Source organism: Eurytemora carolleeae, unplaced genomic scaffold (assembly GCF_000591075.1).
Source record: "Eurytemora carolleeae unplaced genomic scaffold, Eaff_2.0 scaffold1738, whole genome shotgun sequence".
Lineage (NCBI taxonomy): Eukaryota > Metazoa > Arthropoda > Copepoda > Calanoida > Temoridae > Eurytemora > Eurytemora carolleeae.
Window position 1 is genome coordinate 25,896 of NW_019402124.1, and position 24,592 is coordinate 50,487.

Sequence of the window (24,592 nt, forward strand, 5' to 3'; positions counted from 1 at the left end):
AATGTCTAGGCTCTACTCTATACCCTGAGTCTGATTAAATACAATAAATTATAGGATTTAAGGTTTAGCTCGGTGTGGTCTCATTCCTGGGCATATCATGTATATTGTGTATTATGTCTATAAACTATAGGTAGACAAGATTTATATGTATTAACTTCATCCTATCATTCATCTATCTATCTATCTATCTATATGTTTATCAATTATCTCTGTATTAATTAAATCAATTATGCTGAATTTTAGGCTTTCTCCATCCGCCCGTTCTGCATTATTCACCAAAAGAACGATCTTTCCTTGTAAATGGAGTAACCCGCATTTAAAATTTATCTCTAATTTTCAGGAAGAAAAGAAAGGATATTTTTATTAGTTTTTCTCCGACTAAGGGGGTTAAAGAGCATCGTTGTGAAACATTACTATTTATCTTGAAATAAACTGACAGGTTTAAGGTTACCAATCTAGGGGACATATTTTATTATAATACTTTAGATTAAACTTTTTAATATAATCAAAACTTAGGCTGAGAAGCTCCTAGTTTGTTTACATCACTATCATAAATTGCAGTACATTTTTATGGACAAAGTTATGTGCAGAATCCAATTGTATTTATTGAATTTCTTGAATTTTTCATAAAATTGTGTTACTTTATTCTTTCGATTTAAGTTTAAAATTTAAGATCATAAAATTATTTGCAATATTTTAATGGTTCAACCTACTGCTATACATTTTGTGGCAAGCAGACCTATTTCTTAATCCTTGTTCAGCCTTCTAACTTTCCATTTCATGATTCTTTTTATCTAAGAATATGTTTCTAGAAAAAATTGAATTCCAGAAATTCTTTTTCTTGAAGTTTTTTTTAGAAATGTTAAAACATTCTAGGGAACCATAACCGCACATCCTATACTATTCAATTCAATTCATTCTTTAAAAATGTCATATTTAATCATCTAAATTTATTTCAACTTTTAATTGTGGCTTTATCTGTGAGCATCTTCTCTTTGTACTGTATAACACAAAAACATAAAAGGTTTGCGGATTTCAAAATATTTTTTCGCGCATTTTCAAATTTTACAAAAATAAAAAACTTTTAAACATAATTTTTTAAAATTTTGACCATTCATAAATCTTCCCTGGGGTCACGTGAGGTCCCACACAAAATTTGGGCCCGATCGGTTCAGCCGTTTTGACGTTTATTGGATTCAAACAAACAGACAATCAAACAGACAGACAAGTTAAATTTATATATAGATAGATAAAGTTTTGTTTGTCTGTCTGTCCGTATGTTTTTGGATCTCCGATTTTAACTCTGGAACCCTTGGACCGATTTGCCTCAAAATTGGGAACTCAGTAGAACCACGAAAATGTTCTTAGTCTGGTTTAAAAATTTTAATTTACTGGATTGACTTTTATAGTAAAACTTTCACCAAAACTGGGTTTCCATGCTAGTTCATATATATTTATTTAAATATATAATTTTTAAGCATTTACAGAGTTACGTTTAACAATAATTTTAACTTTTTGGGATTAAAAAAAATTTGTCTTATTTCTAATTTTAACAAGTCGCAAAAAAAGCAACAAAAAAATATTTTTACTTCCGGAAAATGATTTTCTAAAAATATGAGTTTGCAGAGAGTGCAGTGGCAGTGTGGGCTGAACAGTGAACATTGTAACTAAATAACCCTGAATTGTACATTTTGTCAAAATTATCTATAATTTGATGATGTTTTCATATTTTACCATGATTTTCGCCATTTTCGGGACAAATGAATTGCAACAACATGACTTGCTACAGAGGGGGGGGGGGAAGGGGGGTAATCTGTAAAGTTTATAGTTACATGTCAGTGGTGTAAGGGGACATGGGTGTGTTTATGTGCCAGGGACTGTACCTGGTGAGTAATCTTGTGTGATAATATTAATTTTGTGAGTGTTGTGTATGAGTGTATGAAAATGAATTATTTGTGTATGTGTGTATGAAAATGAATTAGTTGTGTATACGAGTGAATGAAAATGAATAATTTGTGTATGTGTGTATGAAAATCAATTAGTTGTGTATGAGTGTGTGAAAATGAATTATTTGTGTATATGTGTATGAAAATGAATTACTTGTGTATATATGTGTAAATGAATTACTTATGAAAATAAATTATGAGTGTATGAAAATAAATTATGTGTGTATGAGTGTATGAAAATAAATTATGAGTATATGAAAATAAATTATGAGTATATGAAAATGAATTATGAGTGTATAAGTATATGAAAATTAAAATTAGTTCTTCAGCAGTCCAAAAACATCATCCCCTCCTTCTATTCAATATGTCCTTGAGTATATGAATATAAGAAAATTAATTATAAGTGTATGAAAATTAGTTATGAGTGTATGAAAATTAATTATGAGTGTATAAAAATGAATTATGATTTTATAAAAATGATTATGTGTGTATGAGTATATGAAAATAAATTAGTTGTGTATGAGTGAATAAAAATGAATTATGAGTGTATGAAAATGAATTACGTGTGTATAAGTGTATGACAATGAATTATGTGTGTATGAGTGTATGAAAATGAATTGTGTGTATGAGTGAATGGAACATGAATTATGTGTGTATGAGTGAATAAAAATGAATTATGAGTGTATGAAAATGAATTATTTGTGTTTGTTCTGCATGTTTGAACTGGTAACCCCAATTCACCCCAACAATTTAATCTTCATATATACTTTAACCAGATATATGGGAATATTTAAGCTTTATATATACTTTAACCAGATATATGGGAATGTATAATCTTCATATATGCTTTAACCAGATATATGGGAATATTTAATCTTCATATATACTTTAACCAGATATATGGGAATATTTATTCTTCATATATGCTTTAACCAGATATATGGGAATATTTAATCTTCATATATACTTTAACCAGATATATGGGAATATTTAATCTTCATATATACTTTAACAAGATATATGGGAATATTTTATCAAAAGATATATTTATACTATCTTAGGAACCCAGCTTTGCCTGCTAACTAAGTGTTACTACTTTATATATATATACTTCTCACGCATAGTTAAATAGTTTGATCAACTTTTGATACATACTTTTTTTGTACGAAGCAGGTTATCATTTAGTTTATAATATCAAGTATTTTGTTTAAAACATTTAACGTTTGTTTTATTGTATATGTACTCGTTTAATTAATCTTTAAGTAGGGGTTCACGTCGAACTAAAGTAAAATTATCGTAAAATTTAAATACTTTATATTTTTATCATAACTTCTCTTTCCAAAGAGCTATTGAGAAGAACAAAGATGTTTTGAATTCATAATATATAACCAAACAAATTGCTTTTCTTACACTTGAGCGTAAAATCAGAACTAGAGGAGTGACTGAGTCACAAAGCCGTGATAGTTACATCAATTAAATTTGACCTTCTCCTTCTGGTTAGTTTGCAGTGGGTTACTCCATATCTAAAATATAAGATATTATAACGCCCCCTCACCCCCTACAAAAGATTTAAAATCTCCCTCCCCCCTTCTACGATTAATCTTGTCCACCCTATGACCGCTTGTAAAGGTCTAATTGAAATGATTATTATAATGATGACCTCTTATATAATGGTTATTAGATCAGGTACGGGTAATTAATTTATCCTAACGACCCTCCATCCAAGATTCAATTTATTAATTTATAAATTGAGTAGATCTGCAGCAAAAACATCCAAGCAAATTCAGATTAATATCCTATGAATTTTTAATATTTATTTATCCTTGACTCAGGGGGAGTGAAGTTTTTAGACATTTTTATTGCAAAGTTAACTTGCATTATGTGCTATTATTTTCAATTTTCAAATGGCAATTGTAGAATTGTTCAATAGATCTTATTTTTATTTCTTATTATTTATCTTTGTATATTTCTATACTTGATAGTATGTCATCATGACTTTAACAAAAGTATATAATATCTTAAAAATTATTTTCATCCCTTAAAAATAAATATTTTTTTCTACTAATACCCCCAATTCTCCATTCAGGTTTGAAAATCATTCTTAAAATATAAACCCCTGTGTCGACTGATGTCACGTTCAATATTTGCTCTTTCATTTATATCCATGTCTTATTTCTATTTGCTTGTTTTGTCGACAGCAGTTGCGTGAAAGAAAGGATTTTTTACAACATTTGGGAACGCCCCTTTCTTTTGACAGGCGGGCATTAATCTCTGTTATTCTCTGTGTCTATCTAAGTCCCACACCCCCTTTGTCACTTTTATTTGCATCTGTGGATAGGTCATGTGACAAATTGGAGGGATAAAAGACAAAGGGAAAATATCCATTTTTTTTTCAGGAATTGAGTCTTTGCCACAAACTCAAATTTTCTTATGGTTATATTCTTTGCAATATAATGGTGCAAACCTATGGTGTTTCAAACTTAGACTATTTGATCTGACAGAATTAATAGTTAGAAATTTTAAATGGCTAAGACATTAGGGTTGCAAAGATATGAGGATTTAAAAATTTGAATTTGTGACAAAAACTCAAATCTTTTGCAACAAAGAATGTATAGAATAAACCGTAACAGGAGGAAAGAATCTTTTTAAAAATGATGGAGGGCAAGGGGGTTGTGGTGTTAGCTCTAATTATAGAATAAAGGGAAGTTTGAGGGGGGGGGTTTAAGGTCTTTAAATGTGAATGGGGATGAAAATGTGTAAATAATAAGAAAGAGAAGGACTCTGGTCTGTGTATAGTAAAGTTTATATATTCCTATGAAACCCTAGAATAGTCTCCCTAGAGACAACCAACCTGTAAACTTATAACCAGGTTTAGTCAACACTTGGAGGAGAGGGGGGGGGGGGGGCAGAATTTTACAGCACCCCTCCCCCCCCTCCTCCTTCCATAGTAAATCAGTTTCTTGCTAAAAAAAAGGCTTTAAGCTTAAATGTCAAAAGCAGTATCTATGTTTACAAAAGTGTCCAAAAAACGTTCAGTTTCATGAAATGTGTGTTTATCCTTCTCTCTTCGTTTATCATTGGTTGCAAGAGCATCAGTTTTGTGCTGTTAAAGGAGAATAAAGTTATTACAGAATAATTTGTTTCTTTCAGAGTTTTTACTTATGGCCAAATTACAAATTGCAGCTGGATAAAATGCATAAAATGCAGAAAATTCCTCAACTAAGCCGGGTTTAGATCCATCATAATTACCCCAGAACTCAAGCACTTTACAATTCTTTTTTTTCCAGTGTAGAACAAACATAAACAAGAAAATAATATAATAAATATAATTATTTAACATGTTGCAACAAATAAATTTATAGTTCTTTATAAATTGTTTACAACTTTTAACGCTTAAAAACTTCTGCAAACCCTTTATCTCAAGGAATAATAATTTTCATAAAACATTAAAAGTCAATATTTGCAAATTATCTATTTTCCATCTCATAATCTGAGTTCGTTTCCCTTATATCCATTTGACAGACCAAATTTTTATTTGAATAATCTTTTTTGTTTGTTTATCTTCTTGTGAATTTTTACAATTTTTACAATTTTTTTTTATCGATTTTGATGGTTATTATATCGTTAGAACTGACGGGGGTCAACCCAGACCGAAATATATTTTCAATAAATGTGGAACTAACATCTACTTTTTTACTCTACAGAGATTTGGTTCATTACCATCACAGAATTTTATACTAAAAGTTTAACTCGTGAAAATAATATGTTCTTCATAGTTTATTTTAAAGGGTTTAAAAGGGTCTGTAAACGTAATTTATAATGTACCTTCAATCAAATAGTGGCACTCCTGATTCACAACGGTACCTTTAAGACTGGAAAACACAGAGGTAAATGTTCCTGATTAAACTGTTAAAATAAACGTATACAATACACAATTATGTAATGAACACTTTTATATAAGCAAAAATAAGAACAGTTCAGGAAGCCCCTTCCCCCTGTAGATTCAAAAACTGTCCGCCGGACCCACTTTCCAAATTTAGCCAATTATTAACAACAAACTATAAACCTGTCGCATCTCTCATCTCAAAAGTTTCCCGTAATTTCCCGTGCGCGACTTCCGCAGTGTTCTACGCGGATTTCCCGTGAACCGGTTTAAGATCAGCTGATCCGGCCGGGCCGGCCCAAACCGCTCATTCTTTCCAGCTCTACTCGACACTCCAGTTTGCTTCAGACCTCTGGATTGAGAGAGTCTCGTCAAGTTTGAACCAGAATCCGAATAAATATCAGTAGTTTAAACAAGTACTTTTATGCGTCCAAATCAAAGTTAATAACGACGCTAAGTTTCATCAAATGTGAAAAGTGAACATACGCCTTTTAAAATGGACTGATTCCAGTGTCTAATTAAATTAATCGAAGAAATGCAAGTCTAAGTTAGTTTTATGGCTGAATCAAAGTTTGGATGAACAAAATAGGAATGGCTGAAGAGGATACAGATTGGAGCTACAGCTATAGCCCTGTACCAACTTTAAGTAAGTTTATGCTACTATCAAGCAATTAAAACTACCACACAAATATTGTGGTTTTGAAGAAAAAAGTTTTTGAGAGATTTATTTTTAAAGTTTCAAAATAAGTTATTATTTACTTATTACTTTAGAAATAGGTTAAGTTTTGATGTACAATATTTTAAATTGGAATTCTTTACATTAATATTTGAAATAAATTCAAATAAAAATAATATTTTATTCACAAATAACAGCATAATTGTTTTAATGTATTTGATTTGAATTGAAAATGGCAAATTATGAATAATTTGATAACTCTTTTCATTCCCTAACTTTCTAAACCTTATATCTTTGCAATCTGACGTTGTCTTAATCCTTGATAAATCAATATATTGTAGAATCAAAGTGTCAAAGTTAAAAATATCAAAGGTTTCCACCATCTGGTTGCAAAGATTTAAGGATTAGAACATTTGATTCTAAGGCGATTTTGATCAGTAAATTTAACCGGCCTGGTAATTTTTTTTTTTTTTGGGGGGGAAGGGGGTCAATAAAATCACCGTTGCAAATTATTATTTGCGAACTTGAGTTTTTATTAATGTTATAAATATTTTAACTGTAATATGAACTGTAATATGCTAAGTCATAGGAAATTAAGCTATGGTTTATTTTCAAAATGAATCATTTAATAAGTTGATATAAAATTTTAAATGCAAAAATAGCAAGGTAGAGGAAGGGAGGGGGGGGGGGGGGTTAAGTTTGTATCTTTAACAATCAAATATGCAACGACTTTAAAACTTTTGGAAAACTTGGAATCGAAAACTTCAAATTCAGAAATTATAAAAAAAAGAACAAAAATTTAAATCTTTCAAATCTAAAGAATTCCATATTTTTATTCGATTATTAATATTACGTAAGTGTTTGTTTAAAGAGTGACATGAATGATTCACATTGGAACGGTCTGAGAATGAAAAATAGTTTGGAAATGAAATTCGGAAAAAGACCAAACAAACTGTGTTTCGGAATAATGTAGAACATTAAAAATAAAACTTCATTTTGTTTTGTTTCTGTTATTGAAGACTATTTTAGAACAGTTTGACACTGGAGGGATTCAGATGTCCTTCCTGGGGGTTTATAATTCCACTGGAGGGATTCAGATGTCCTTCCTGGGGGGTTATAATTCCACTGGAGGGATTCCCCCCCCCAATGCACATGACATCCCCCCTGAATGCTCATTTTAGGCTAGTATCTGCACCCTTGAACGCTAAAACATGTATTTAAACTTTTAGGAAGACATTAATAATCTAAAAGTTGAACTATCTAATCGTTGAATTGAATTTACTCAATAATTTATGAGTTTATTTCATGATATTATTGATTTATTATAGTATGCTAAGCAATTTTTATAATTAAATGATTAATGCATATTATAACATCTAAAAGTGTATAATTCCTTAATCATTAAGATATATTCTTTTAATGGTTTTATTTTTGTTTTCAGGGTTTTCTCATCTTTTCCTTCTGATTTTATATTAAAATATATATTTTTTTAAACTGTCACACATTTATCCACGGATCCATTAGCAGCAGAGATGAGAGCCAATAAATGTCTTATTTTGTTATTAAATTATAATTTATTTTATTTTATTAGTTAATATTTGTGAAGGGTTGAGTGGAAGGGGGGGGGGTTGTGAGAACTATGTTTAAGTGACATTAAAGAAATAAAAATAAAAATATCAAAGTGTGTGAGAAAAAGAGTGTGACCAAAAACTGAAAAATAAAAAATCTATAATGTACACTGCTGGAAAAGAAATGAAGGCATAACAAAGTTGAAATAAAAGACCTCTTAATTTTTTAAGATAAACATTGTGAACGGCTGATCGAGCATATGGATTGTTTTTGAATTCCTAATAACCAGTTCGTGCCTCATTCCATTCTTTATCAGGATATAAAATATTCATAGCTACAGAACTTTCGGCTTTTTAGTCTAATCAACTTTAATTGATTAAATCAGGCATACGGGTTAACAAACATACTGGTAAAAACAAACAAACAAATTCCCAAAAAACGCACACAAAAAGTACACATACACATTAACAAACAAGTAAACAAAAAAAGAAAAACAAACAATAATATTAAAACAATTGGTATAAGGAAATATTTGTAGCAAAAAGTTTAAAACAAACATTAAAAAAATACATTTTTAAACGAATTCTGTAACAAACATATCAAATGTCCGATCGAATATGCAATTAAATTAAAAAAACAGACCAAAATCTCTTCATTCATGCCATGAACGTTAATTTGAAATGAGAAATGTCGCCCATAATCGGAGACAACTCACACACACGCCGTGTCACCCCTCGGCGATTCAGGTGATAAGATCAATTCGCCCAATCTCCATATTTGTGCCCTATCTGGGCTCTCCAGCTGTATATTTGCCCCCAGGGGAGATAGATTTGAATTTTCAGATTTCCTCTGAATTATATTTTATGTGCTTCGAACCAATAAATTGTTTGGAATTCTCGTGGATACGTTTTATATCCTAATATCCTATGTGATAAGTTACATGACGAACAAGATCGTTATAGTTTGATGATTATGAGTAAGCAAACTTTCTTTTATAAGAATGGGATCGTTATATAGAATTTTTAAAATCAGTTTTCAATTTACAGGGTTTTTAAAGTTTGTTTCTGCACTCGCTCCTCCCCCCTATTTATAAAAGCTATAGGTGCGCCCCACCCCCCAATTTGGCGCTAATGATGAAGGTTCAACCCCCCCATAACAATCCTGCCGCTTGATGCCCCCCCGCTCCTCCTTCCTTTGATTGGTTCGAAAACATGTACATTTTTAGGAAACAATCTAAAAATGTCAACTGCATAAATTGTGTTTATGCATTTTGCACCGATAATTTGATTGAATCAACTTAAAATAAATTTTACCTAACGCGCAAAGGCGAAATGGGCAATTGGGCATTGGGCGCGCGAGCATGGAGAATATGAATTTGAACTGCACTGAACAGCACAATTTTAATCGCATTTGAAACATTTTAATATTACTAGTTGATATTCAAAACATTTGGTTTGGTTTGAATATGAGGCACATATAATTAAGACCAAAGGTTGGCTTATGGGGGGGGGAAGGGGGGCGTCCCCCCCCCCTAAAAAATTGGGGGGCTTTTATGGGCTCACTTCACATGGATTCGATCAAGGAGAAAGGAGAAAGGGAACATTATATGAGACAAAACAGAAGAGAAGAAAAAAGGAAATGAAGGAAACGAAAAAAAGGGGGAAAAAGAGGAATGATATTTTTTTTCTTTTTTTCACAAGTTAATGATTTTTATCAATTATCGATAGAAGTAAAAATTTTGAGACAAATTGAAATTAAAGATAGAAATTCGTTAAACTCTGTACTTCAGCTTGGAACCTGCAGGTGCATAGTTTTATAAAATTTGATTTTTGGACAACTTAATAATTTTTTTTTCCTGTTTTGTCCTTCCTGGGGGGGTTTATAATTCCACAAGAGGGATTCAGTTATCCTTCAATTGGTTTATGATTCCACTGGAGGGATTCAGTAATCCTTCCTGTGGGTTTATAATTCCATTGGAGGGATTCAGATATCGTTCCTGGGGGGTTATCATTCCACTGGAGGGATTCAGTAATCCTTCCTGTGGGTTTATAATTCCATTGGAGTGATTCAGATATCCTTCCTGGGGGTTATAATTCAACTGGAGGGATTCAGTTATCCTTCCTGGGGGTTATAATTCCACTGGAGGGATTCAGATATCCTTCCTGGGGGTTTATAATTCCACTGGAAATTTGAAATTTTACGCAGGGTGATTTACATTCTACTGGAGGGATTCAGTTATCTTTCCTGGGGGTTTATAATTCCACTGGAGGGATTCAGATATCCTTCCAAGGGGTTTACAATTCCACTGGAGGGATTCAGATATCCTTCCTGGGGGTTTATAATTTCACTGGAGGGATTCAGATATCTTTCCTAGGGGTTTATAATTCCACTGGAGGGATTCAGGTATCTTTCCATGGGGTTTATAATTCCACTGGAGGGATTCTGTTATCCTTCCTAGGGGTTTATCATTCCACTGGAGGGATTCAGTTATCCTTCCTGGGGGTTTATAATTCCACTGGAGGGATTCAGATATNGGGTTGAGGGGTAGATCTTTGTTTCGATTTTTTCTGAGAATAAACTCAGAGAGAGCGATTTGGGGGTTGAATGAAGTATTTTCATTGTTGTATTTTTCAATATTTAAGTTTGACTATCAATCAATTTTTTTTATGTCGTAGATCTTTGATATGAATTCTGTTAGACCAAATAATCTAAGTTTGAAATATCAAAGGTTTACATCATCAGATTGGAAAGATATAGGGATTAGACAATTTGAGTTTGTGACAATTCAGAATTTCAGAATTTTGGAAAACTGTTAGCTAGATACTTTTACTTTTTATCCAGTTAACGTAATGTACTAAAGTCTAATGTAAATTAACATTTTATCCTATTCTAACTGCTCGTAATCTTAATCTTAAAAAATAGAACTGGTCTGAGAAAGATACCTTCTTCCATGTTATTTGGACATTAAGAGATATAAAGATAGATATCTTGGCAGTTAGATAGATAGATAAATTGATAGTTATATAGATAGATAGATAGCTTGATAGATTAAAACAATTAACAAGCAGACCGACAGACATAATCACATAGACTCAGTAATTCGATAAAAGAAATATATTAAGATATATAACAATATATTTGTACATACATTTATCAACTTATCCATCCAAATATCTACCTTGATATCCTATATACATCTATCCAAATATCTCTACTTGGATATCCTATATCCATCTATCCAAATATCTCTACTTGGATATCCTATATCCATCTATCCAAATATCTCTGCCTGGATATCCTATATACATCTATCCAAATATCTACCTTGATATCCTATATACATCTATCCAAATATCTCTACCTTGATATCCTATATCCATCTATCCAAATATCTACCTTGATATCCTATATCCATCTATCCAAATATCTCTACTTGGATATCCTATATCCATCTATCCAAATATCTACCTTGATATCCTATATCCATCTATCCAAATATCTCTACCTGAATATCCTATATCCATCTATCCAAATATCTCTACCTTGATATCCTATATCCATCTATCCAAATATCTCTACTTGGATATCCTATATACATCTATCCAAATATCTCTGCCTGGATATCCTATATACATCTATCCAAATAATTCTACCTGGATATCCTATATCCATAAATTAAATAGAATCTATGTCACATAGTCACAAAAAGGTTTAGACTTCAAAGACGACTGTACGGATTTTTTTGTTAATTACATTCATGGTTTCGTCGAGCTCTACATTGTTTTTATAGATTTGCCAAAACCGTTAAAGATCGGTAAATTTAAAGATTAATAAGGTTCTCATCAAAGTCTCATTCTGTGTGGGTAACCCTGTATCTTGACTTGTTCGTCTCCCCCTCCTCTACTTGTGCCCCGTAATCACCCCCAATACAGCAATTCCGCAATTTACTACTCTTATACCTCCTCCAATCTCCTATTCCCCCCCCCCAATAATTCCCCCTATTTACCTAGTTAGTAAATTAGTTCTGTTCAAAATCTAATGGTAGAACCAGCACTGCACATTCGTCTTCAATTAAAGGGATTGTTCGTGTTTTTCTAATTGTTATCTCGACAAATAATGATATAGTTAAAGGGACTCTAAGCGTAATTATCAGTGACCCTCCTTGCAAAGATGGAAATACCCGTTTCACAACAGTAGAAATGCGCTTAAGTTACTTTTGTAGAGAAACCACAATTGTACATCATCAATTATCAAAATTAAAACATGTATATCCAGTTCAGACAAAGCTATTACGGGCACACCCTTCTGAATCGGGCATTGCCATCTTTACTCACTTAAATTTCGCTCACAGTCCCTTTAAGACATCCTAATAAAGATTTGGCTGTGATTTTAGACTCCCTTTATTTTGGTAAAATGATAAATGAGCGTATTCCTGAGTTGATAGTTGAGGTTGGTTTTTGTATTGGTCAAATGTTGAAATTAGGTCGGAGCCACAGACTAGAAATATACAGAATGCCAATAAGCTTTCACAGGCTGGCCTAAATAGGCCTACGGTCGTACCGGCAAGGCATGCTACAGCATTATTTGTTTTTACAACATTAAATCAAATTTGTGCTTCTATTTTGTATGACACCCCTGAACTTGAAAAAAGGAAAATATAGTTTCCTGCATTGTGTTGTGCCGAGTAAGAAATATATATATATTGATGAAAGAAAGGATTTTTAACCGATTATCAGGGTTTATCCTTGATGGATAGATCGATAAAATAAAACTTTCCACATCAAAAATATTATTTCTAAAGCATTGTTCGGTAGGATAATATATTTTAGCCGGGAAATAATATTTTGAATAATTTTAATGGAACTTTATTTTCCTCGTGACGAAATTGTTCCTGGTTTTTGCAATATCATCCCCCTTCAATGTTATTTTTAATGAACTTTAGTTTACTGGCTGAGTAAAAAATGGAAAGAATCTTAATTTAACAATATAACAATGAAAATATCCGAATTTTTTTAAAGGTCTTAAAACAGCACTTTTAAAATAAAAATCTTCTTAAAGATTTGATTTTTAATATAATTTAGTTAAAAGTTTTTTAGATAATATTTGTTTATTGTTCAGGTAGTGGTTTGGAGAAGATTAGTCCTTATGCTCATGAGGGAACAACCCTGCTCAGTAATTCAGCTCTGAAATCAGATTCAGTGCGTCGGTCCGATCTCAGAACCAGGCTAGATAATGACCTTAGAGCAAGGTAGGCGTATTTTATAACATTTTTTTACAATCTTCTATTACTTCCTTCAACAAATAAAACAAACTATTAGAATTATTTTTCGTTGATTTTTAAATTATTCTAAAATATTTGCAACAATATTTTCTGGCCTTAATGTTCCAAGAATAATTATGACAGTTAAACTTTAAGAAAAGCAAGATTGCGTGCTTACCTCTTTTCCACATTATTATTGTAAATTCAAGTTTTTTTCTGTAAAAAATTTAGGAATCGTTGGTTCACAAATCATTCTACAGTTTTAAACTGTTTCCAAAGTTCTGAATGGAAATTAACGAAAACCTAATTAAATTCTACCATTCAATGGAATTTTCTTTTCAAGCAAAATGCAACCTCATCTTTTTCTATTAAATGTTTTTTTCTCCAGGTTTTATGTGAAAAGTATTTGCATCTGTGCAGAAAAAAGTTTAAAGGGACAACATTAAAGGGACTGTAGACGTAATTTTATGTACCCCTCCGTTTATTTCCGATTCACAATGTTTCTTTTTAAATCTTCACTTGTCGGAACAAAAAGATATTCTTGTTTTTTATATCTAAAAATATAAGTTTTCAGTTGTGGTTTCTTGAATTAGGGGATTTTTTGGTTTTATGCAGCAAAGAGAAGGAATTAAATTTACATAATCAAGCACGGTTTACGATCCTCATTGCTTCTTAGACAAAGGTGTTAAGGGTTCTCTTGTAAATCGGGCATTAACTCTTTAATTGGGGATTACGTAGACCCGTCCCTTTAAGAAGTGTTCAAAAACATTCAATTAACACTAAAAAATCCATATAAGAAGAAATTTAAATCCTAAGTCTTTGCTACAAACTCAGATTTTCTAATCCCTATATCTTTGCAACCCAATGCCGTAGTCCTTAGATATTTCAAACTATGAATTCTGGTAGATTAAATAATCTAAGTTTGAAATATCAAATATTTGCACCATCAGGTTGCTCAGATATAGGGATTCGAAAATTTGAAATTTGTGACAAAAATTTAATTCCTTCAATTCATATAATTCAAAAAAAAATATGATTACATATTAAAGTAAATAGTTAAGAATGCATCTAGACCTATATGATGATCCGTGCTGTTCGATTCAAATAAAAAAAAACTAGGTTTTATCGATTTGTTTTTTGTTTTTAGACTGGAAACAGATCCGAGAAGCAGGGTTTCCACAGAACGGAGACAGCTTAATAATGGAGGGTTAAATTATGCGACAAAGGTACAAAGTATTTTTTTGTAAAAATAATTTTCTGAAAAGTTTGCTGATAAACGTTTTATGATGGGTTCTGGATTTTAATAGCTCTATGAAAATCCTCGTAAATTTTAACAATTGGAAATGCACGGAAATCGAACGTTTGTTTGGCAATGCATGCCGAAATTGCGAAAATTTTGCATTGTTTATGGGTATATGAGTTTGTGAAAGAATTTGCATTATGCAATTTCAAGCATATATTGTCAAATCCAATCTTGTTTTTAAAAACTTCATTATCTTTAACTTTTCATACTTCATCTTTCTCATCTTTTGCAAAGCAATTATTAGAAATATTTAAATTTGAATTTTAGTTTAATAATTTGCAATACAGAGTTTAAATTTACATTTTCATTTCAAAATAATATTAAAGTAAATCAGTAATTAACACATATTTTTCCTTTGAATAACTGTAAAAACAAAAAATATGTATTCCCCGAAAGTATTCCCCCCCTCCCCCCCTCCCTGGCTTTGGAGGCTGAATAGAAGTGCATAAAAAGTTTTAATGTTTTGTTAGTTCAGTTAATGCTCTCATTGTGCTTTTATTCAGCAAACTTTTAATCATTTTTAAAGCCAACTATCTATCTTTTTTATATCTATCTATCTATCTAACTATCTTATCCTTTATCTACCTTTTATCCATCTATCTATCTATTACATTCTTTATCTGTCTATTATATTCTTCATCTATCTTTTATCTATCTATTATTTATCTATCTATCTATCTATCTATCTATCTTATCCTTTATCTACCTTTTATCCATCTATCTATCTATTACATTCTTTATCTGTCTATTATATTCTTCATCTATCTTTTATCTATCTATTGTCTATCTATTTATCTATATATTGTCTATCTATTTATCTATTCTTTCCTCTATCTATCTATCTATCTATCTATCTATCTATCTATCTATCTATCTATCTATCTATCTATCTATCTATCTATCTATCTATATATATATCTATCTATCTATCTATCTGTCTATCTATCTATCTATGTTTATTTAGCTCCCTAATACGTATCTCTTTATACCAATGTATTGTATGACAAACAATACCTGTATAACGAGTGTACAATGAAAAGACACAAATTGTCCAGTTCTGTCTTTCATCAAATTGCCTAATTATGAATATTTCAGTTGCTAATAATGTTTTTCAACAAGTGGGGAGGAGGTGGGGGGAGGGGGGGTAGGCTTGTTTATATTGAACAAATTTCAAACTGGATATTGATTTATAATGTATGAAATTTATCGCTAGTTTTTAATACTGAGAATTTATGAAATTTTTATCAGTACAAGGTTTTATTTATCCATTCAAGAAGTTATTTAATGATCTTTTTATTTTATTTCTACTTTGGCTTTTGATTCTATTGTTCGTGATTTTCGAGGTTGCACACTTTTTAATAGAAGGGTCATGGATTCTACCAGGGGGGATGATAGTTCTCTACCTGTGTGCTCAGTTAGCTGTACTGAGCTGAAAACTTTAGAATGGGATATCCTTAATTCCGATCTGTTAATAAATCTTAAGATTAATAACAACTGGAGAACAAGCATTATTTAATCTGGAGATTAAGAAAAAAAGGAGATCAAGCATTAATCTCAATATCCACCATTCTAAAGTTGTCAGCTCTATACACTTACAACTGTTTACTAACATTGATATACTATAGGTTAGGCCAGAATCTCTTTATAATGAACAAATATGCCGTATGCTCTCGGTATAGTTTATGGCCTATATACAATTATTAAAGGATTAGCGTACATCATCACTCTATATACTATAACCTCGTTGGATTCTACTCATGAATTACTCTCTATGAGCATTCACACCGGACTAACCAGAGTGAGCAGCATTCGGTTTCTTCTATTTGAAATCAAACGTGTTTTGGTCTTTAATTAAATAATCATTTACTTTACGGATTTGTTTATTTTATACATTTTTATTCAAATGCATGTGCCAACAAAAAAGTATTTAAGAAAAAAGGCTAAAAAATTATGTTTAGGGGATCAAATTGTGATCGAAAGTCACAGCTTTCTGGAATATTGACAGAACCGTTAAATCCACGTGCATTGCTTATTCTTTTATTCCGAAATTTTTTTTTATGGTAAAGGTTGTCACTGGTGTTTCATTGATGTATGAAATAAATTCTTCTTGTCCTAGTTTGGATAGATTGAACAATAGTTTATTGTCTGTATATGTGCCTGTTTTGTTTGTTTTCTTCCTATGTATGCCTGCGCGTGTCTATCCATATAAGATCAGAAAAATCATCGAGGCATATTTAAATTTAAATCTCAATCTATCTCTATCTCTTGTGTATTGTCCATATATCAATCTATTTGACTCAAAAAATGTTATTTCTCGTTTCATCTCTGCATGATTTTATTGGGACGGGGGGGGGGGGCTAGACTATTATTTCTTACTCTTTTGACCCTCTACGTTGCGAATTAGATAATTTTGTTTAATTTTTTGAAATCTTCGAAATCTGCTTTTCTAATTTTTTCTGTTTAGGAGCGCAGCTACCAAGATTCCGGATTTTCGGAGGATATAGATATGCAGGTATTTTAGTAGTTCTTTTTAATTTGACATTTTGCAAATTTTCAAATTCCATCTTACTGAGGAGCAATCGATAAGAAAAAAGCAACCAAACTTGGGTGTAAAATAAAAACTAATGGAGTCACGAGGTCCCAAAGTCGAATTAGTAATTCCACATTAATTCCTTTTTTAAAGATTGAATTGACATTTTTGGATCACAATGTAGTTGAAACCATAGATTTTCTGATAATTCTAAAGAATTTCAGATTTAGATTTTTGTTTGATTTCTTAGTTTTTAAAGAATTTTCATGAAGTGTAATTAATATTACAGAAAAAATTTAATACTTGTTTCAAAATAAACAACAAAAATATTGTTTAGATGAATCCTGTTAGCTACCTAGGGACTACTAAATCTGGTCAAATATACATAGAACCAAATGGTAAATATAAATCAATTAATAAAATATTGAATAATATTATCATCTTGGCCTCTTCTTTTTAATAAGTTAATTTGGTGTGTGTGGGGGGATGGGGTCGTGAACATTTTCAATAAATAAAAAGTTAGATAATAGTTCAGTTCAGTGATTTATTAAGTATTTTTACTTAATTCAGTTTTTAATGATATAAATGGATGATTTAAGTATGCAAGATTGTGAGCGACAGATTAATTGATTGCAATTTATCTGCATTTTAAAAATCTTGTTTAAAAAATATGTTTCAAATTATGTGTTGACAAGTAGATAACAAATTGAGTCATCATCGACATTCGACACATTTATGAATGATGAAAAAAATGTTAAATATTTAACTAAGGAACTTTTTTACTTGCTGTGCACCTTTATTAATATAAAATGGACGTAATTGAAATCTTTTATGTTCACAATCAGAACTTTTCTCATTGAAGTGCTAATCACGGGCAGCCGTAGTACATTTGAATTTCCAAGCCGGGTCAACCTTTCTGGTCCCAGTTTGAACTGTATCGCCGGGACATTGGGTAAATAAAGCACTCAATAGGACTAGCCGGTGTAACAAGGTTGACGCGGTCGGACTTCAGGCTGAATTTACTATTACTAAAGGGTCAGAGGTGCGTGTAATCAGAAGAACAAAATGTTTTAAAATTTCTAATTTCTAATTGAATAATTTAACTTTTCTCGTATTTAAGCTTAACATCAAAACTAGAGATGCTTTGAGGTCTAAAGTCGCCCCCATAGATTTGTCCTTACCCTGTTCAGTTTGCAGTGTTCACTGTTAAGTTTGCAGTGTTCACTGTTCAGTTTGCAGTGTTCACTGTTAAGTTTGCATTGTTCACTGTTCAGTTTGCAGTGTTCACTGTTCAGTCTATAATTTCTAATCCTGATATCTTTGCAATTTGACGTCGTACCCTTTAATATTTCAAACCAAAAATATATTAAAACGGCCAAATTTCGATTAATGAAANCTGTTCAGTTTGCAGTGTTCACTGTTCAGTTTGCAGTGTTCACTGTTCAGTCTATAATTTCTAATCCTGATATCTTTGCAATTTGACGTCGTACCCTTTAATATTTCAAACCAAAAATATATTAAAACGGCCAAATTTCGATTAATGAAAGGTTTTTGCCATTAAATAAACTAGGGTTTCCAACGCAATGTAGCGAAAATTTGCTTGCCTCTTCCGCAAACTTTTGAAAATGCCAATTTTTTTTTGGTTTTCTATGAATTAGTTGATTGTTTTCCAATTATTAAAGAATGAATTAATTCATTTCTAATTGATTAATATACTTGAATGATCAACTCCTTGGATCGATTGTGTTACTTGATTAATTGATTATTATTCTAGAATAGTGTTTGAGAATTTCTAAATCTGTTTGCTCAGATTAAACCTTACATTCTTTATACAGATCCGTGGGTAAACAGAGTAGATAGATAGATAGATAAAAAGAAAGAAAGAAAGAACGAAAGATAGATATTTATATAGATATATAGATAGATAGATAGATAGATAGATAGATAGATAGATAGATAGATAGATAGATAGATAGATAGATAGATAGATAGATAGATAGATAGATAGATAGATAGATAGATAGATAGATAGATAGATAGATAGATAGATAGATAGATAGATAGATAGATAGATAGATAGATAGATAGATAGATAGATAGATAGATAGATAGATAGATAGATAGATAGATAGATAGATAGATAGATAGATAGATAGATAGATAGATAGATAGATAGATAGATAGATAGATAGATAGATAGATNTAATGAATGTTTTGATCACCCCCCACATGCCTTTTCCCCACCCTCTTTCCGTACTTACAAAACATAAATACAAAAGTTTTCCTCTGAAGTAATAGTAAAGTTCTCGATGTGAATAATGGAAATGTAAAGTTATCAGAATCTGAAAAATTCAAATTATTTCTCAAAATTAATGAAAATGTTTCAATACTTGGAAGAAATTATAATAATTGCTTCCAATTTCTCCATCTACATATGAGAGAGAAAGAGAGAGGGAGATGAGTGAGAGAGACCCTGAGAACATTAGCATGAAAATGTATCTTTGCACTTCACTGCCATACTTAAATTTTATGCATTGTGTAATGATAATTATTTGCTTTTCATAAAAAGTGTTGATGATGGGAACTCAGCCCTAGGCCGCCAATTAACCTTCCCCACCCTGGGCACCATTAAAAACCGTTCAACCTTTCACCCCGACCCTATCCCCCCCTCCCCTCCCGTCAATCTGGACCACATCCATATCTTCTTTTTTCATCTAATATTAGTCTATTTCGTGCGCTCTTTCCAGGGTTAGATTTGCCTTTTAAAGAACGTGACACAGCGCGCGTGAACTTGGTGCGCTTGCATAAATCAAATCTCATGCTTATTTGTTGAGCGCGTCGAAACTATTTTAATTAGAAGAAGAATTAGAATCAAGAAGAACTGCTGTGCTCTCGTTTCCCCGGGTCATGGTTGCTCATGTACAAGATCTCATCTTCTTTATTTCTTACTTTTGCATCCATGAATTTCCTGTGCACATGAATTATAATATTGCGCGTGATTTTTGATACGCGCGTCTGTTTTGATCTTCGGAAGTCATTCTTTTGTAGGTTTTATTAGGCTTGTGAAAAGATGTGCTCGCGTGCACGAATGCATCGTGGAAGTGTGTGCGTGCGCTCCAGCTCACAGTTCCAGCAAAGATATATTTAATTAAGACATGCATTATATCAGGACAATGTTTTAAAGATTGGTTAAATAGCAAGCGAACAGTTTTTTGGTGAGCTAATGTAGGACAATATTGATGTAAAATCGTGCAATTAAAAAACAGCAATCAATAAAAAGCATTAAAAAAAATATAGTCAGAAAATTAACTTTTGACGAATATCAGATATTTTTTTTCTCTAAAAGATATTTTTACATATTTGCATTCTTACATATTTTTGTTACCACACTGCACCCGCTGTTGATTGTTAATTAAATATTTTAACACTTTGTAGTCTGTATACAGAAGAGATTAAAATTATCTCGTGCGGACACATTATTTAAAGTAATAGACAAGTTGAAAGATAAATAAGTCGACAGATACAGAGAATTTAAGTGAATAGATAGATAGATAGTTGGATAGATGTATGGGGGGTTGAAATGAATTTATGAATAGATAGATGATAGTTGATGGATTTTTAATTCCCCTCCTAGCCCCAGTTGTCTTGACCCTGCTCTGCGCGTTCAACCAGCTTTTTGCATTAAATGCGCGCTCCCCATTCTCTTGACGTGCGTGCGTATGTTTTGTTTTTGTGGCTAAGCGCCAATCTAAATTTTGTGGATGCATCGGGGTTGATTGGATTGGATGTTTTGTCACATTCTCATCATATAATCAAAAACTAGAACAGGGATGAATCATTCCCGTCTATTCAAGCGAAACTAAATAGATCTAAGTTTGGTTTTCGGAATAAAATCAGTCAGAATAGTATCTATCCTTCAATCTATCAAAAAAAAAAAAAGTTTAACAATTCTTACATCCATTATCATTTTAACATACGAAAAATCTATATTTAATGGGGTGAGGGGTAAATAGGTTAGAAAACGAAGGCTACCTGACTGAAACCAGTCCGTATCCCCAATTTCAACCTAATACTCAGCTTTTATACTTTGTATTCTATGTTCATGTTCTTCATTTTTCACAATTTTTAGTTCTCCCCTTCTCTCTTCTCTTGATAACATTTCGAGATCTATAAACATTTTACTTTTATTTCTCCCCAAGGGGTAGGATACAGAACTTTATAAACCCTTGATAAACTTATATAAAAAGAGGGTGGACTGGACATTGAACAATTCTGACTACTGTATTCATGCTTAAAAATCCGGACCAAACTGCGGGTAAATTGTGACCAAATTATGCAGGATATTTTATGATAAACAAATCGACGCTAACAATTTAGAAAAAATACATATGGATTATTTGATATTAAATAAAACCTTCTTAAAAGATTTACATAATTAGACGCTCATAACATACAAATACATTAAAGTTAGAAGAAGAGATTGCTATCCTTAAAAATGATAATCTAAATAATAATGATGATAATGTTAATAGTAATGATAATAATAATAATAATGATAATAATAATAATAATGCTAATAATAATAATGATACTAATAATAATATCAATAATTACAATAATAATGATAATATATGAAATAGAGAATTATTTTTAAATTTTTGTTTTCAGATGAGACAAAGCTAACATTGTCCCACTACTCTCAACCTTTAGTCAGCAATTCAGAGTTATCTACCAAGGACAGGTAATTAATTTATGGATTAATTAATGGATTAATTTATGGATTAATTTATGGATTAATTAATGGATTAATTAATGAATTAATTAATGGATTAATCAATTAAATAAACAGAAATCAGAAGGTTATTTTAAGGACAACACAAGAAACAATAAGTTGACAATTTAAACCGGTTAAAAAAATTTATTTTAAGGTGAAACTCATAACTAATATTTTATGAATATAGTTCGAAAATTAATTCTAAATTGAAATAAAAATGACAAGAAAACTATGATAATTGCACATTAAATTGATTCAATAATAATTAATTGATAAAATATCATAACTCAGGTTTAATGCTAATTATAATCATGATATATTGAATATTGATGACGATTCAAATTTCAGAAAAAAAAAAAATATTCTAAAATCAAAACTTTCTTTTTCTTATGGTAATTTTTCATTCCTTACAAAACTTCAAAAAATTCCCCATTTTACAAAGATATATCTGACGAACTATCATCCAGGCGTATTATTTTCAAAACATTTACCCATCATGAAAATTCTTCTAAACTTTTTTATCCAATTAAAAAGATCCAATATAAATACTTTTTTCTCTTAAGGAAAAGCATGAAGGGGAATATTTAACCCGGTATTACCCCTCACAAATTTTCAGAAATATTCTAATTCTAGATTTGTAAATAAACAATACTATAGTTTACTGAACCCAACTTCAACATTGGAATATTTAGTTGTTTTTCTTCTGTTTTCATAATACAGCTTGCTGATAGACATATCATTAGGAGACATGCTGCTGTCTTGCTTTTCTTTATCTAACTGTTTTATCTACTGTCTTTATATTCTTTATCTAACTGTTTTATCTACTGTCTTTATATTCTTTATCAAACTGTTTTATCTACTAGCTTTATATTCTTTATCTAACTGTTTTATCTACTGTCCTTGTATTCTTTATCTAACTGTTTTATCAACCGTCTTTATATTCTTTATCTATCTGTTTTATCTACTGTTCTTGTTTTCTTTATCTAACTGTTTTATCTACTGTCTTTATATTCTTTATCTAACTGTTTTATCTACTATCTTTATATTCTTTATCTAACTGTTTTATCTACTGTCCTTGTATTCTTATCTAACTGTTTTATCTACCGTCTTTATATTCTTTATCTAACTGTTTAATTTACTGTCTTTATATTCTTTATCTAACTGTTTTATCTACTGTCCTTGTATTCTTTATCTAACTGTTTTATCTACTATCCTTGTATTCTTCATCTAACTGTTTTATCAACCGTCTTTATATTCTTTATATAACTGTTTTATTATTGTCTTTGTATTCTTTATCTAACTGTTTTATCTACTGTCCTTGTTTTCTTTATCTAACTGTTTTATCTACTGTCTTTTTATTCTTTATCTAACTGTTTTATCTACTGTCTTTTTATTCTTTATCTAACTGATTTATCTACTCTCCTTGTTTTCTTTATCTAACTGTTCTATCAATTATCTTCTACGAATTTAGGCCTTTGAAAATGTTAATTTTTTAATCTTGCAAATTGAAAACCTTTTCATAATTTATATAACCGTCTTTCACAGGTTTCTCTTCGATTTTATATCTGATTAGGCATCCTTTGAACTTTGAAGCAGGTTTTCCAAATCTTTTGTCAGTCAGCTTGTACTGACCTATTTATGTTTAAAAGTTTTTTTTCCATTTATTTTTTGTATTTTAGTGTTTGCTACATTTTCTAAGCCCCCTCTAAACGTCTAACTGTTTATTTATCTCACTTTTTGCCTTCAGTTATATGAGGCCTGACGGATAGGCAGGATTGTGTGATCCACATAACTTTTTATGTTTTTAATCAAGGTTTAATTAACCTTTTTTCTGTCCTAATTATATCAATTTTGTTCAACATGTCAACTTTTCATGTTCCTGACCGGATTGATTTATTCAAAATTATCAATTTTTTATTCATCTGTTTATCAGCCGTTCAGTGTAGCAATCATTTTATTCTTAATTAATATTTATTTCATATTTTAGAATAAAAAAACAAACTTTTTTGATTTCAGGGGGAACCCTTTACGTGGAAGCATGAAGAGCCCCCCGTCCTCACCTCGTCCCTCCTCCCTGAAGGGGTCAAGGACCCCCTCCTTGAAGGGATCTAAATGCTCCTGGAGGTCCCTTGCCGTCATCTTCATCGTCCTCTCCCTTACTATGGGGGCCACACTCGTCTTCCTTATAGGTAAACATTAGTGGCCTGTCGTCCTTGTTATTGGTTAACATAAGGGCCTTTTTTGTGTTCTTTGAAGTAGTTCTTTAAAGTTATTTTCACAATTTGACATTGTGATCTCATTTGTCCTTCTTAAAAGTAAATATTAATTTTAAAAATCTTCCTTTTTAATGTTGAATATTTGTGGCCACAATCGTCCTCCATAGAAGTGAAAATTTAATGATGATGTCGTCATTTTTAGTGGTTAGTTTTTGGGGCTACACTAGTCCTGCTTTAAAGTAAATAGTTAATGCTATAGTCGTCCTTATGGTTAAGTGCAGTGTGCACGGTTACTATGTTAGTGTGCGTGAGTTGGGTGATTAAGACAAATTTAGATATAACTTAATTAAGATAAGATGACAGACAAATAGTCAGACAATAAATACCATCAGATAGATAGATAGACGGATTGATGGACAGCTAGACACCTAAAGA

General features: G+C 31.1%; 1 protein-coding gene across 1 annotated transcript; it reads left to right on the top strand.

The window, feature by feature from the left end:
• Window positions 1–6,155: 6,155 nt before the first annotated feature.
• Window positions 6,156–24,130, top strand: LOC111717928 (teneurin-3; the record flags this gene model as incomplete). Its single annotated transcript, XM_023493397.1, is given in 7 exon segments — window positions 6,156–6,475; window positions 13,193–13,322; window positions 14,482–14,560; window positions 17,102–17,149; window positions 17,505–17,565; window positions 21,836–21,908; window positions 23,958–24,130. Coding segments are annotated over 7 exon segments (634 nt in total), but the record flags the coding sequence as incomplete, so codon positions are not given.
• Between the last annotated feature and the right edge of the window lie 462 nt (window positions 24,131–24,592).